General features: G+C 31.4%; 3 protein-coding genes across 6 annotated transcripts in view; 2 read left to right on the forward strand and 1 right to left on the reverse strand.

Annotated features, from left to right (window-relative positions):
• The window catches only part of LOC113522543 (host cell factor-like), a 9694-nt gene extending 1930 nt beyond the window's left edge, over positions 1–7764 (reverse strand). The window contains exons 1-11 of one of the 2 annotated variants that reach the window (XM_031914164.2): positions 7446–7764; positions 6746–6844; positions 5992–6086; positions 5269–5458; positions 4876–4987; positions 4662–4796; positions 4453–4580; positions 3841–4070; positions 1638–1718; positions 1398–1559; positions 190–360 (exon numbers count right to left, since the gene is read on the reverse strand). In XM_031914164.2, the coding sequence (XP_031770024.1) occupies positions 190–360; positions 1398–1559; positions 1638–1718; positions 3841–4070; positions 4453–4580; positions 4662–4796; positions 4876–4987; positions 5269–5458; positions 5992–6086; positions 6746–6844; positions 7446–7593 (1551 nt within the window). In that variant the 5' untranslated portion in view covers positions 7594–7764. Of the gene's footprint in view, positions 1–189; positions 361–1397; positions 1560–1637; positions 1719–3840; positions 4071–4452; positions 4605–4661; positions 4797–4875; positions 4988–5268; positions 5459–5991; positions 6087–6745; positions 6845–7445 lie in introns of both variants that reach the window. The other variant, XM_026908267.3, reaches the window with a different exon arrangement.
• Positions 7765–8169: 405 nt separating this feature from the next.
• Positions 8170–11553, forward strand: LOC128201302 (uncharacterized). Its single transcript, XM_052897898.1, has 2 exons — positions 8170–8896; positions 9421–11553. Exon 2 carries the CDS (start codon positions 9426–9428, stop codon positions 11295–11297), a length of 1872 nt encoding a protein of 623 aa, XP_052753858.1. The 5' UTR covers positions 8170–8896; positions 9421–9425; the 3' UTR covers positions 11298–11553.
• Positions 11554–12334: 781 nt separating this feature from the next.
• LOC113522838 (small integral membrane protein 8) lies at positions 12335–14341 on the forward strand. Of its 3 annotated transcripts, none has more exons than XM_031914065.2 (3): positions 12335–12353; positions 12924–13034; positions 13616–14341. In XM_031914065.2, the coding sequence occupies exons 2-3, from the start codon at positions 12930–12932 to the stop codon at positions 13769–13771; spliced, it is 261 nt and encodes an 86-aa protein (XP_031769925.1). In that variant the 5' UTR covers positions 12335–12353; positions 12924–12929; the 3' UTR covers positions 13772–14341. The 3 variants fall into 3 exon arrangements, with proteins under 3 accessions (XP_031769925.1, XP_026764475.1, XP_026764476.1); XM_026908674.3 differs by lacking the exon at positions 12335–12353 and adding an exon at positions 12435–12611; XM_026908675.3 differs by lacking the exon at positions 12335–12353 and adding an exon at positions 12444–12697.
• The last annotated feature ends 295 nt before the right edge of the window (positions 14342–14636 follow it).

Genomic DNA, 14636 nt, shown 5'->3' on the forward strand with positions numbered 1-14636 from the left:
TCATATCTAGAGGCGACTTTCCATCAGGTGGACCGACATCTCAGCACTAATGCACAATTATTGTCGCTTTATTATCTTTTTATTTTATTTTTTTATGTATTTTCCTTCCTTCTCTTGATATTATTAAGATATGAGATATAATTGTCAGCATCATTGTAAATAAAAACTAATAAACAAAACATCATTTACCTTAGGTTGTGTATTAGATCGTACAGCGAGGTAAACAGAATACTCGAAAATTCCTTCAGCGGCCACTTGAGGCGGTTCCCATGACAAATGTGCGCCTTCGACAGACTTAGATATCTTGATAGCAGATGGCGCACCAGGAAACCCTGGGAGGCAAGTTTTGAACGCAGACTCCTAAAAATAAAATATATCATTATTGATAGTTCAATTTGTCATATTTATATGTAAAACGTATTGTATAGGTAATTATGTATGTATTATTATATACATTAATATCTTTTAGCAATGTTTTTTTATAATCTATCCAATATATACTGAAGTTATATTTCAAGGTCTAGATTATGGGCTCAGTTCAAATGCTATACACATTAAAATAGAAAATGTTAGCACTTTTAAAGGGGGATTGTTCTATTAGTGAAACTAAACATTATAATTAAAGAAACATGGGTCGAAAACAGACAAGAAATTTGCACCCTCTCATATTAACAGGACGGAATCAGCTGTTGAGTTAGTTTGTATAAGCTTTATTGTACATTTATATTCAATTTAGATATCAGATAAAAAAAAAATACAAAGTACACAAGCAAACTTATTCCTTGAAGAGATTTTTTCCAGTTAACCTTGAGAACCCAGAAGAAATAAGTATCCATAGGGTTTGTATGTAAAGCGTAACATATATGATGCTTAAATAAATATGATAAATAATAATTAATACCTATATAGTTAGTAACTGAATAATAATCAGTAATACCTAATGACTATTAAAAAATTTTCGTCGTATTTTAATTTTTGATTCATGATATTTCTGTGCTAATAATTTCTATAACACAGACACATAACCATTTTAATTTCACTCAGTTTATAAAACACGTAAATCCAAAACACGTTCGAATCAAAATAGATATTTGGATTTCGAATGATTGACATTTTACAAAGTTTATCCTACAAACATAATGGAAAATGATTATATTCATATTATTTCATTATTATTAATCACACAAGTAATACTGAACTTTTAAGTACAATAGCCTTGGTGCTATAGTTGCTTAACTAACAAAAAAGATATTTAAGCATGTATATATATCCCAACTTGCCCAAATAAAAAGTTACACAAATTAGAAGTTTTACTTGGAAATATATGACACTGTGTAATATTGTTTAAAATTATTTTTTATATATTTACAAATTAGCAAACAAAATAAATTCCTTACCTCACTAAACTCGCCACGACCACAAGAATTGATAGCAGCAATTCTAAATTTATATGCCGTACCATGTTCAAGGGGTGTTGTTGCTAAACCGGACAAATCGGGAACATTATCCAATGATAAGTTGGACAGATCTACATTTGGATCGGATATGTAGTTTTGCACCTGTAAGTAATTATATAAAAATTAGAACCTCACTCAGATAGTTTTAATGCTGGTGATAGTTTTATATGAAACTCATACCGTAAATGTAGTGCCCTTTACAATGCCAACAGTATACCACGCATCTTCATCATTTTGCTGCTTTGACTCTTCAGATTCGGCCTGTATAAAATAAATTACTGTAACTATAAAGTTATAACATACATATTAAATAATAATAATATTACAGTGGGCGTTACAAGTGACGACTTATGGAAACAAAACATGGTCCCACACGGTTGCCCATATGCTTGCATTTACTTGAAATTACTTAGCGAGCTATGAAGAGGGCTATGTTCAAAGTTTCTTTGCGTGACAGAATCCGAAACGAGGATATTCGCAAAGACAAACGCAGTGTAAGACATTTAATAACATTTGGTGCTTTCCAAAAGGGCACAAATTTTTTTTAATTTAATTATAATCTTAATCTCATTGATATAATAAAATTGTAAATAAATGATATCTAGGTCTGTACATGAGAGATGTTTAAAATAAATTAATATAAGAAATCTTATTAAGAGCAACAGAAGACTAAACAATAATTTTTAGAATTTTTGTTCCTAAATTTGTTATCTAGGTTCAGTATCAGCAAAAATTACTGCACCAAGTTGATGCGGTTTTTACAGTTGTGTTCCTGAAAGTCTAATTAAAAATCTAACTTAATTTAATATGTTATCGAAAATTTTGTCTATTTTATTGGTTTTCCTACTTCTAAAATCCACGCGTACGTAATAGCGGGCACAATAACTAGTAGTAAATATTTATATACTATTTTAAGTGAATCTATTTTAATATATAATGTCTTAATTGAAAGTACTCATTAACAAGCCGTTCTAATACTAACGTTGTTAACATTGAAGAAGATAAATTAAAAATCATACTATGTAACATATATAAAAATCGTTGACTTTGAAATTAAACGAACTTTGTATAGAATATAAAATAATATTAACATCTAGCATCTTATCCTTCAAGATTAATTTGCGATTTGTCGTACTAAACATTCTACTCGGCACTATAACCAAGTTTCTTATACTAACTAAATGTTCTTAATCATTAGGATTGATAGATGTGTGACGATAATAATTATTGCATTCCCATTAGCAATTTGTTATTGCATTCTAAGTATGCGAATTTCAGTTTTAATCGGTACATATGACGGGACTTAGGCTAAACTAATGCTGATAAGCAGGTGATAGAATTCTCGGAGCGTAAGGCAGAGTAGATTTTTAAACTTATTTTATTATCGAAACAAATTTTTTAATTGTGCAATCAATTAAAAAAAGTCTAAAATCTGATGTGTGTTTTCTGTAATGTGTCTCAAGCATTAATTTTCTAAACTGATGGGTTGTCAAATTAAACTATCAAATAAAAAAATAGTTTAATAGATATGTTAAACTAATGTTTTAATTTGATAGTTTTGAGAAGATACTGTTTTTGGTGAATGCCTCAAGTATTATGTATCGCACATTTTGAAGATTTTTGATCAATCAGTCATGCAGACATCATTATGAACATATGAGTTATGAGTTTTGCATATACAAAAGTATATGCAACTGACTACAGCATTATTATAATTAATTTTATTATTTCTAAGCTAAATTCAAATTATTTGATTCTTGTCGAGTCTCAGATTTGGTCAGCCAATCATAATTTGAAAAATTCATATAAACTTTAATAGAGAACTCTAAATATAAGACATATACAATGTGTATAAATAAATCCATGTCAAACAACATAAACCAAACCACAGAAAATGAAGTGTATGCAGTAAAGATTTTTGTATAACCTGTTTCTTTTTATAGACACCATATTGTTGGGAGAAAAGAACTAAATAAGATTTTCATCATAATAAATAGCTAACACTTTTCTGAGTTATCTTTTTAATACGTAACACACAATCAAGATATGACACGTATCCAATTTCAAGTGGATTGCCTACAAGTATAGCTAAAAAGAGTAATGACTGTGTCATTTAATTGGCATGACCTAGAAAATGAATCTGCAACCATCCAGAAGAATCAATAGAATAAAAAAAAATGTTGTATCACTATTTATAACTTGGTTCTATACAAAATATCGATAAGTATGACACATTTATCTACATTGTATCAGAATGTAGCTAGGTGCAATAGAAAAATGTTTTCAAATTTTATTATGCAGGTTGCATAAATTCCAAACATTGTTTTATTCGGCATGACATAGAAAATACACGCGACACTGAAAACGGCCAGAGCGTGTGCACCTGTTCGTGCTGGTGGTGAAGCGCGGCGCTGGCGAGCGTAGCAAGCGCGTGCGCAGCGTCGGTGGGCGGCAGCGGTGGCGCGCCGTTGCTCGCCGCCACCGAGCTGCTCACCGCGCCCTCGCTCTCCGCCGCGCCCGCCCCCGCCGCGCTCGCCACCACACCCACCCCCGCCCCCGCGCCGCCCTCCGCCGCCACTGACGACGACACGCCTCCCGCGCCGCCCTCCTCGCCTGTTGAGACAATTTTTTATGTTAATTAGAATAATAAACAAGCTAATGGTTTATGGTTAGTAAAAGAGCTAACACAATCATTTAGGTAAACTATCAAACAAATTTTGTTCCTATACTCAGGGTCTCTGCACATAACCTGACTGTATCTAATGATGTGGGACAATAAATGAAAAAAACTTCTGTTTCGGAAATGGCACGACACCATTACATCATCAGTTTTTAGATCAGGTGTGGTATATGTTATTTACCAAGATAATTTTGCTTACAAATTATACTGTACTGTACAAGTGCCAGAGTCGAGGCTATTCAGTTTGCTGACATTATTTTGATGTAATTATAATAACTTATAATTGTAATTCTGTGTAGAGAAATGTCAATTTACCTTGCAATATGGTGGGCGAGAGCAACGCGGACCCGTTAGCCGTCATGGTAAGTAGCGGCATAGACTCGCTTACTGTTGGCATTGTATCTGCAGTGCCTTCCATCTCAGAAGTATCAGCATCACTGAACCTAGTTGACAAAAAGTTCAAATACCTATTGAAATGTAATATTTATTATGTTACATGTATTTGTAATCAAAAGTATACCAACTCGTTGGCATGCTGTTGCTGAGGAGTTAAGGAAAATGAATGCAATACTGCTGGCCCATTGGCTGTTGAGGATATGAGAGTTGCTTCGGTTTGGCCACTGCTGGAAATATCGGCTCCTCCTTCAGCTGTACTTGAGCTGTGTAAAGATAAAAAGTCAATTACATTTATGTAATATCAAGGACTTAGTCACACTGAATGATTTTTTCAACACTTACCTAATACCTGTGCTGACAGACTCTTGTGCTGCACTACTTATATCATTGACATCATCACTACTGGCAACACCTTCCCCTCCACCCATATCTTCATCCATTGTACTTGATTCATCTAAAATAAAATGAACAATAATATATTGAATATTGTGAACAGTAATATATTGTATGTTACTTAACAACTTCAATCAAGTTTACTAGAAAATCCTGAGATTGTGCAATGTTCTTCATCAAACTCATTTTCATACTATCATGTTTTCATAGATAACCAGATAGGCAAAACATACTAAAGCATAGGGATAATTATAAAAATCTTTTATCTTAATTTACATAACCAAAAGTGTGACATTCAGCTTGATATTTAATAAAATACATAGTACAGTTTGTTTCTCATACCATCTTGTGCCATTGGTGCTCCATCTCCTTCACACACAGCACTGTCAATAGGCATAGCAGAGCTAATTGACTGGTCAGGAGATTCCTCAGCTATAGCATCCACACCTTCAGTTTCATCTAGGCCCTGCTCTTTTATTATTGGATCCAGCTGATGGTCAATCTCTTGAGGCGAATTATCTTCTGTAGCAGCCTATAGCAGAAAGAAAATAAAATACCAATAGCATACCATAATAAATATAGGCATAGAGAAAAAGCCAAGTTAGCTGTGCCCATCCCAGGGTACAAGCAAAGTTTTGCAACAACATGTCTAAGAGTTTCTGCTTCTTTTTATACAGCCAGGTGGGAACCGGGCCCCCATTAATAATCTTAAATAAGCCAGTGGTAAATATAAAATTTTTAAAGAAAATTTTATATGGTTACTTATTAAAAAATTAGTTCAGTTTTGTAAGTTCTTAATAACAAAAAAATCTATAATTTGAATAATATTGCATTTCTGAGTGCAAGCATAAAGAAAATATAAATTTTAGATAGATAAAATTTTACAATTAAATACATTTTGGATGATTGAATTGTGTAGACATTTTTTACTTATTATTATATATAATTAATATTAATATTTTAGTTCTTTTAATATCACAGTATGGAACTTGAGTATTAATAAAATTGCAAATTAGTCTTTTTACATCTATTTTGACAGAATTATTAAAATAAAAAAATTCTTACTGGTGTGGATAAACAATTATCTCCTATATAGGCAGATTCATCAGCAACTGTCCCTGTAGTGGTATCATCAATATCCATTTCTTCTTCAGGATTACCTGTAATATTTAGTAACAATAAATAATACAGCATACAACCTAACAAATAGTTTACAAATATATTGTTGCCATCTAAAAGCTTCAATGGTAGCTTAAGAATTTTATTGGATGGTATGTTTAATATGTTATCAAAAAGAAAACTAATTTTTGCCTTCTAACTCGAATGTTTTATACATGTGACATGATTTATTATCAACAAAACCACAAAAAATGTTAGACTTTCTAATCCAAATGAAACATGTGACATGCTTAATGTATTATCAATATGAGCATCAACAATTTGTAATTCTTCCCCAAATAAGACATGACATGTTACATTGTCATATGAAATTGCTTACATAAAGGGCATTTCCTGTACTCAAGTGTGTATGTAATAAAATACAATTTTAGATGACTTTACCGGAATCATACTAAAATTGATACTCATTCTCTTGATTGACATAAAACAAAATATTTACAATTTTTTTATGTTTGCTTTTATATTTAATACAAAAGTTTTCTATTTTACACTAAATAAGATTAAAAAATGTATATATAATTCATTTGCAAGCAATGTGTGTTATTCCTGTCTTGGCTTAGTACTAATTTTGACATGATCAAATAATTGTGAAACAAAATATTAAATTATTTAGATAAATTACTAATTTCTTATTACCAACCTTGTTCAGCAGCAGGTGGTTCATCAGTATCAGCTATTGGTGGGCCAGGTTCTACATCTAAAGCATCGCTGCTGCTGGTAGGACCACCCCCATTTGCAACTATAATATATTTTTTTAATTTTCATTAAAAACATATAAGGATCTAGATTACTATATTTCCTTACTCATAAATATTACTAGTATGAATATGACAATTTATATAAATGTTATTTTTTACTCTTTTATGCAAAAACAAATGATAGACTTGTATTAAATTTAGCACACAAATAAGTTATATCCTTATTTAACACAAGATACTTTATGTATTGATTAATGCTAATGAACTCGCACGAAAGTTAATATTCTAAATGTACAAGTAAGTTTGTTACTTTATAGCACCTTAATAGCTTATCAAAATTATATAATTTGTTGCATTTGTGATGGAGAACAAATTGGTCTTTTTATCCCGGTCAATCAATGTATCCCAGTTACAGACGAATTGGTGGGTAAAGTCTAGTTTACTGTTTACTATGAAAGTATGCAAAAATACAAATTTAATTAAAAATTCTTTAAGTAATAGAAATATTAGAAAAATAAAGTACATACAACAGAATTAAATCTATCAGAACCCAAATTTATATGGAAATATATAATGGAATGAATAGCAGTTCCTTTAAAAGTAATAATTTAAATTATATCAGTAATAATACAATATTCATACCAGACTGCTCATTGTTAGCAGCATCAGATTCATGACTGGATACATTATTTTCAGCTATTTCTGCAGTATCTGCAGCCTGGGTTTCGGCTAAGGGGGACACTTCCGCGCCATCGGGGACATCGCACTGAAGACCAGAATCCGATTCCATTTTGAAGAAAATAATAATGCACAGTTACACAATAATAATAAACATTGAATTTTAAAAAGTAATCAAACAGAAACAAACATCATTTTAATCACTAATAAAGAAAATTAAGAATCTTTTGACAAATTCGAATTACACTCGACCATAATGCCAACTTGGCGTCATGTTTTTTTTTTAATGGGAGCGGAATTTGTTTATGCTAACCATAGTTTTAGGTGCGTCCGGATAAGCTATAAACCGCCGTACACGGCTAAAAGAACACCATAGAAGAAAAATAGTTCTTATTGTCTTTAGAATGAAATTTAAGAACTTTTTTTACTAATGGAATTCCTTTTTTTTATACAACTTCGAATGCCAAACAAGCTGACGGTCCACCTGATGGAAAGTGGTAACCGTCGCCTATAAACATGTGCAATATCATGGACATAACAGGGTATACTGTTTCGCCCATGATACCCTCTATGCGTTGCCATTCCTGAGGACTCAGGTGTTATTCCTCTGTACCCTGTAAATTCACGCCATATCCCACCCTTCAAACCGAAACACAGCCATGCAAACACAACTGCTTTACGGTTGAAACATGAATAGGACTACAGATGGGCAAAGCACCGGGTTTAAACCCGGTGCTTTGGTAAAAACCCAATAAACACCCATAAACTCCCATAATCACCCAAAAAAATAGGTTTTTACGTATTTTTTTGAAAATATGTAAGTAATACCAATAAATTATTTTTATAAATTGCCAGGTAACCAAAAAGTCGTATGTTTTTGTGCGAATTACGATCATAATCTTTACGATCGTACATTAAAAAATAGACAAATAATAGTATGAGTACGATTTAAATCGTATATCTGTCAACCCTGCTAGCAAGACAGCGACAAAATCACGTTGCATAACAATGTAGCCCAAGCTTATATCTTATGAAATATACGGAAGAGATACGGACTTAGAAAAAACAGAAATGTTGTTCTTTGTGGAAGTCATTGATGAAATTCTATGTATTTTAGCCCGCAAACTTTCTTCAAACAAAAACAGCGCCATCTAGTATCGAGTTCTGTAATTATCTCTTTGTTTATGGATTTGAAGTAAGACCGCCACGCATGCAATACATTATGACTGGGGATTCCCCTATTCGTCGACGCTGAATATGAGGCGACGACAATCACTGTCAAACGTGTTCACTATTACTCTGACTCTGGTAACGTGACTTCCTGGTAACGTGTTAGGTAGGAAAAGCAGTAAAAAAGTGCATATTAAGGGAGCAGATTTGAAATAATATTTATACTTAACAAGAAATAATTAAAGGTAAGTGGATTTTTGAATGATACAATTATATCATGATCACTTAACAATTTTAACTTAAAATTAGATGTATTATTACAAGCTTTTATTTAGCTTGCGTTATGTAAATAAAAGTATGTAGGTATGTTCGTATGTTGATGCAATTATCCTCAATCCTCAACCGACTGGGATAAAATTTTCCATACACGTTTATTTTGGATGATAGTGCATAGTTAGCTGAGAGTCGTCATTGGATAATAATGGTGGATAGCCTAAGATGTGTACTAGATATTTATTTTTAACATAATATGCGTAAGTACCTAATCGAATTAAAGAAGTTGCTGAGAAAAATACAGAACAATACGATAATAAACTAGCGTCTGCGTTTAATCCTCCGAGGAGATGTAATTTTACAAAGGTTTTTTGTATTTATTTTATTATTTTTTTAATAAATTTATTGTAAATAACAAGAAATAATCATTGTAAAAAAATAGGCACTCTATTGTTGAATTTTCGTCAGACCAACTAATCATCGTTCATTTTTTTAGGTTCAATGGGGAGACCTAAAGATTTACGCATATGGGAGCACTACCGTACTTTACCAAACAAGTCTGTTTCTTGCAAGCTTTGTAATAAGGTCTACAAATTCAGTAATGCTGCCAAAATGCTTCAACATCTTATCACTTGTCCAAAATCTCCAGAAACATTAAAAGACTCTATGAAACTTATAAAAGATAGCTCGTCCAAAACCAAAATGTCTGGACTGTCAGAGATAGAGACAAATGATTCTTTTATAAGCCCCTCGTCGTCTGCTAACACTACAATAAATGCTGAGTTTCAAGACACCGATGATCATATAAAAACAGAATTAGCGAGAGCTATATTTGTAACAGGGACGCCATTATCGATGGTGCAACATCCTTTATGGATACAATTTTTCGAAAAATTGCAACCAAAATTTAAAATACCTTCACGTAAAGCTTTAGCGACAAAATACTTAGATAAAATATATAGAGAAATGCGTTTTGAGTTAAATGAGGAACTAAATGCTTGTAGTTACTTACACCTTCAGTGCGATGGCTGGTCTAATTTAAGAAATGAAGGAATAATAAACTTTCTTATATCAAAACCTCAACCTGCATACGTTAAAAGTTTGAATACAGAAAGTAATCCTCACACTAGTGAATACCTTAGCCAAGAAGTTGAAAAAGTAATGAAAGTGTATGGAGCAAATAAGTTTCTTGTACTTATTGGCGATAACGCTAGAAATATACAAAAGGCATTCGAATTAACAAAACTCAAATATCCACATGTTGTTCCTCTCGGTTGCTGTGCACATATCCTTAACTTGTTGTGCCAAGATATTGTAAAGATACAAGAAGTAACTGTGTTTATTATGCAAGCCATAAATATAATAAAAACTGTTAAAAGGAGTCAACGATTAAGTTCCTTGTTGATAAAATCAAGGCAGGGTGAAGATTCTACACAAACACTAAAATTGCCTTGTGCTACAAGATGGGGAAGTCATGTTACTTCGTTAAAAAGTTTGAAAGCAAATAAGATAGCTTTGCAAATATTAACAGTTAGAGAAGATGTGGTAATTTCAAGAGATATTAAAGATTTAATTCTAAGTGATGATTTCTGGACGAAGACAGGGGAATGTATAAGTATTTTGGAACCAGTCACTGAAAGCATATTTTACTTAGAGAGCGACCAGAATCGTTTGCATCGCACATACATTACATTTAGAGATGTACAAGCTAAGATACGTTTTGCATTAAATGAGATTTCGACATTGAGCGAAGAAAGCAAACAGCAGATTCTAACATCAGTATCTTCAAGATGCAATATGGCAATGAGGCCAATACATTTTGCAGCATATATTCTAGACCCCAGGACTCTAGGAGTCGAACTTACTCAAGAGGAAGAACTTAAGGGTATGGAGTTTATCTACAATTTAAGCCAACACTTAAGTTTGTCAAATGTAATGGCAGATTTGGCGTGTTATAAAGCTAAAGAAAACTTTTGGGCCAGAGGATTTGTATGGAGCTCATTAGATAGCATTGAGCCCCTAATATGGTGGAAAGGTATTTGTGGTTCCACTGAGTTAAGCAAAGTAGCGATTCGTATTCTATCAGCTCCCTGTACTTCGGCAGCCACTGAGCGTTCCTTTAGTATCCAAGGCTACATACATAATAACAAAAGAAATCGACTTACAACTGAAAGAACTGAAAAAATTTCATTCATTTGTTATAACTGGAATCTTAAACATAAAGCTGAATGCGAGGACATTCAGTTTAATGAAGAAAATACCTTAGAAGCTTTCATTGAGCAAGTAAATGAACATAACAGTTTAGACGAAATAGAGCCTATCGAACCTATACAATTCATCGCTTGTAATAACTCTGAATCTGACAGTGATTGACTGTAGTTTTACATTTTACTTTCATCTCTTTCTTAATAAACTCAAAATCAAATTAAAAGTTTTTTATTCTGTAGGCTGCATAATAATATTGTCTATGTCCAGTATAGTGGACGTCTTGCGGCTGAGATGACGATGATGAAGTACAAAATCATAAACACCCAAAAATTTGGGTGTTTATGGGGTTTAAACCCAATAAACCCAAAACACCCGGTTTTTACCCACCAGACTTTAAACCCACCCAGGTGGATTGCCCATCTCTAAATAGGACAGAGGTAACCAAATAAACGACTTTTGTACAAAGTCTCCCTCTGGTAAAAATTCGCGGAGTAAATAGAAAAAAAAAGTGGAAAAACTTCAAAATCTTTTTCTATATTTACCATGTTTCCTATATAGTACAAATGATCTTTTCAAATCGATCAAATACCAAATATATTTTGTCTATTTAAAAACGTACTTTAAATGTTATAGTACGAAAGTGTAAAATTTTCAAGTGTTGTAATTTGTTTTTCGCAGCATATATATTACGATGTGTATAAGTTTTTTTATAACATTGATACAAATGAGCATGCGGCTTACCTGATGGTAAGTGAACACCGCCGCCCATGATTACCCACAACACCAGAGCCATGCCGGCCTTTTAAAAAAGAATATGCTGTTTTATATAATATATTTGTATTCCAGAATATGTAAAAGGTAAGTTGTAATTATTATTTTAAAAAAAATTTAATAGATACCGTAATTTTTTTTTATGAAAAATAGAATGACTAATTGCTAAAGGGGTTGATAAAAACAAAGAAAGAGGGTAATGTAAACGCTAATGAGGTGAAATGAAAAAAAATTGTCATTTAGGGTTATCAAAACTGTTTTACCGACTTTTATTATATAGTTATGTCACTCAACAAACGAGAAAAATATTTTATGTATTAAGCTATAATTTTTATTTTAATGCCCAATATAAGATAAATAAATAAGAATACATAAACTTATTTTACAAAAGTGACAATTCCAACAATTTTTTCTAATGATCCGTCTCTAATTTCTATTAACCTAACCTCGGTGTGTATAGACAATAAACATATTTTGGGAGATTTCAAGGTAACCAGGCGTTTAAAAAAAATTTAAATGAAGCTTCAAATTATTTTTATTCGCCTGTTCTACGCTGTATATCTATTTACTTATTCAACGTCGCGTTTGATTATCAAATTAGCCATAAAAAATAAAAATGTCGACGAGCCCTGAAATGTCACTTCGACAATGGCATTTCTTTGTTTACATCGTTGCCACCTAATTCCGTTTTTGAATTTGAGGTTATAGGTATCTATCTGCATGAATTATCAATTGTTTTCTATATTATTACAATTTGTACTCATTTTTCATTCTTGTTTTATTTTGTATAGTAGGTAGGTACCATCGTATAATTTTGTTGTATATCAATATGTATCTTACACTAATTTCACTTTATTACATTACGTAATTTAATGATCCGGTGTAATTTTTACGGACTAATGCTTTTTATTTGCTATTGTCACTGAGTAAACTCAGTTTTTCAACTACTCTTTTTTTCTATGGCGAATTAATTAATATCAATACGGAATATTTACTGGATCCAACGGCATTTGATCAAAGAATATAATGGCTAACAACAACATCAGTAATGAGAAACCTGGAGACGGACTTAGATCTTTAAGATCTACTACAGCATTTAGAGTTATTAACTTCGAGCTGTATGCAAAACCTGTAAGATCTGTTTATATATTTATAAAAATAATATTTACAATTTATTTACAAGCTGACTTTGTCAGTTGTATTAGCATAATAAGTGCCTTATATATTATTTTTTAATATGGTTAATCAAATTACATTCAAATCTGTCTAAACAGAATTATAATAAACAAAGTTTTTAAAACTTGTATAGAACTAAATGTTAAGTTTAGCAAAATGCAAAAATTTAATGAGTAAACAATTTATCTGAATAAATAGTAAATTAAAGTTTCTATAGCAATGTTTTACTACAATGTCTCTGGGTGTATGTCAGTATATATACATTGCTGCATGGAACATTTGAAATCTGTAGTATATTATTGGCCCGAACTACCTTCACTTAACTGATAAATTTGTAATGGCTATATTTTGAACATGATATCTTAAAACAACCCACTAAACAACCTATTATTGGGCACAAGTACATGGCACAACTTTATCCATATGTTTTTTCATATTCTAACATAGACTTTTACTTTCTATATAAATGGTATATAGCAAGTACTTATTATTTTTAAATAAAATTTATAAACTTATTTCATGTGTTTTTGTTCTAGAATATTGTCATAATGGGTATTGGACTAACTTGTTTTGGTATAGCACTGGGATACATTGCCTATATGAGAAGCAAATATGAATCAATGGGATACTATGCAGCTGTAGATAAAGATGGCAAAGAAATATTTGAAAAAAGGAAATCCAAATGGGATTAGTGATAAAATAAATTTTAGTTAGGTATGTTTAATAAATGAATTTGCTCAAAATTTTGAGATACTTCTAGAGGAAGTATATATTTAGAATAAATATCACTTCATCTACTACTATTTATTGACTACACCCACCTTTGCTCTCTTTACCTCTGTGAGTAAAAACTGAATGCTTCAGTTATTCTATTTTATTTGTAACTATATTATTTGTAACATACTTTTTATTATTATTATTATTTGTAATATAAAAGTTATATTATTTGTAACACTATTTAAAAGAAATTTTTGTAAAACAATTGCCATTCTGTGGAAATTTATATATATGTTTAAATTATCATAATGATGAAATGTGACATTACATAGTGTAGCTAAATGAACTTACTAAGTGTAATTGATAATATTATTAGATACATTATATTAAATCTATATATAAGTTAGACTTTTTCTAATTAAGCATTATTTAAAATAATTTTAAAGTTAGATTACTGAGCATGTAACAACTTCATTTTGATTAGGATTTCATTGTGTTGGTGTTATAGTTACTGTATTAATAAATAAAAATGTCTATTTAACATGTGGTCCTGTTTTATTGAAACATCTTAAGTGATATATGGTCACTCTCTTCAGAAATCGCTGAAATTAAACAATTATCCCCATCAATACCTATTGTCTCTTTCAGTATACGATTAGGTATCAGTAAACATGCCATTTGCAATCTCGTGGTAAAAACAGAACTAATCTATTAATTTAAGTTAATAATTCACTCAACAGAGGCCCACTAAACATTAAAAATTTGTTCAGTAATTAGCAACAAGAAATCAAAGAATCATCCCTGTAGGATTGTTGGTTTAGGAATTTTGTTCAAAAATTC

The sequence above is a fragment of the Galleria mellonella genome, unplaced genomic scaffold (genome assembly GCF_026898425.1).
Source record: "Galleria mellonella isolate WM207_F2 unplaced genomic scaffold, CSIRO_AGI_GalMel_v1 utg38, whole genome shotgun sequence".
In the NCBI taxonomy this organism is placed as follows: Eukaryota; Metazoa; Arthropoda; class Insecta; order Lepidoptera; family Pyralidae; genus Galleria; species Galleria mellonella.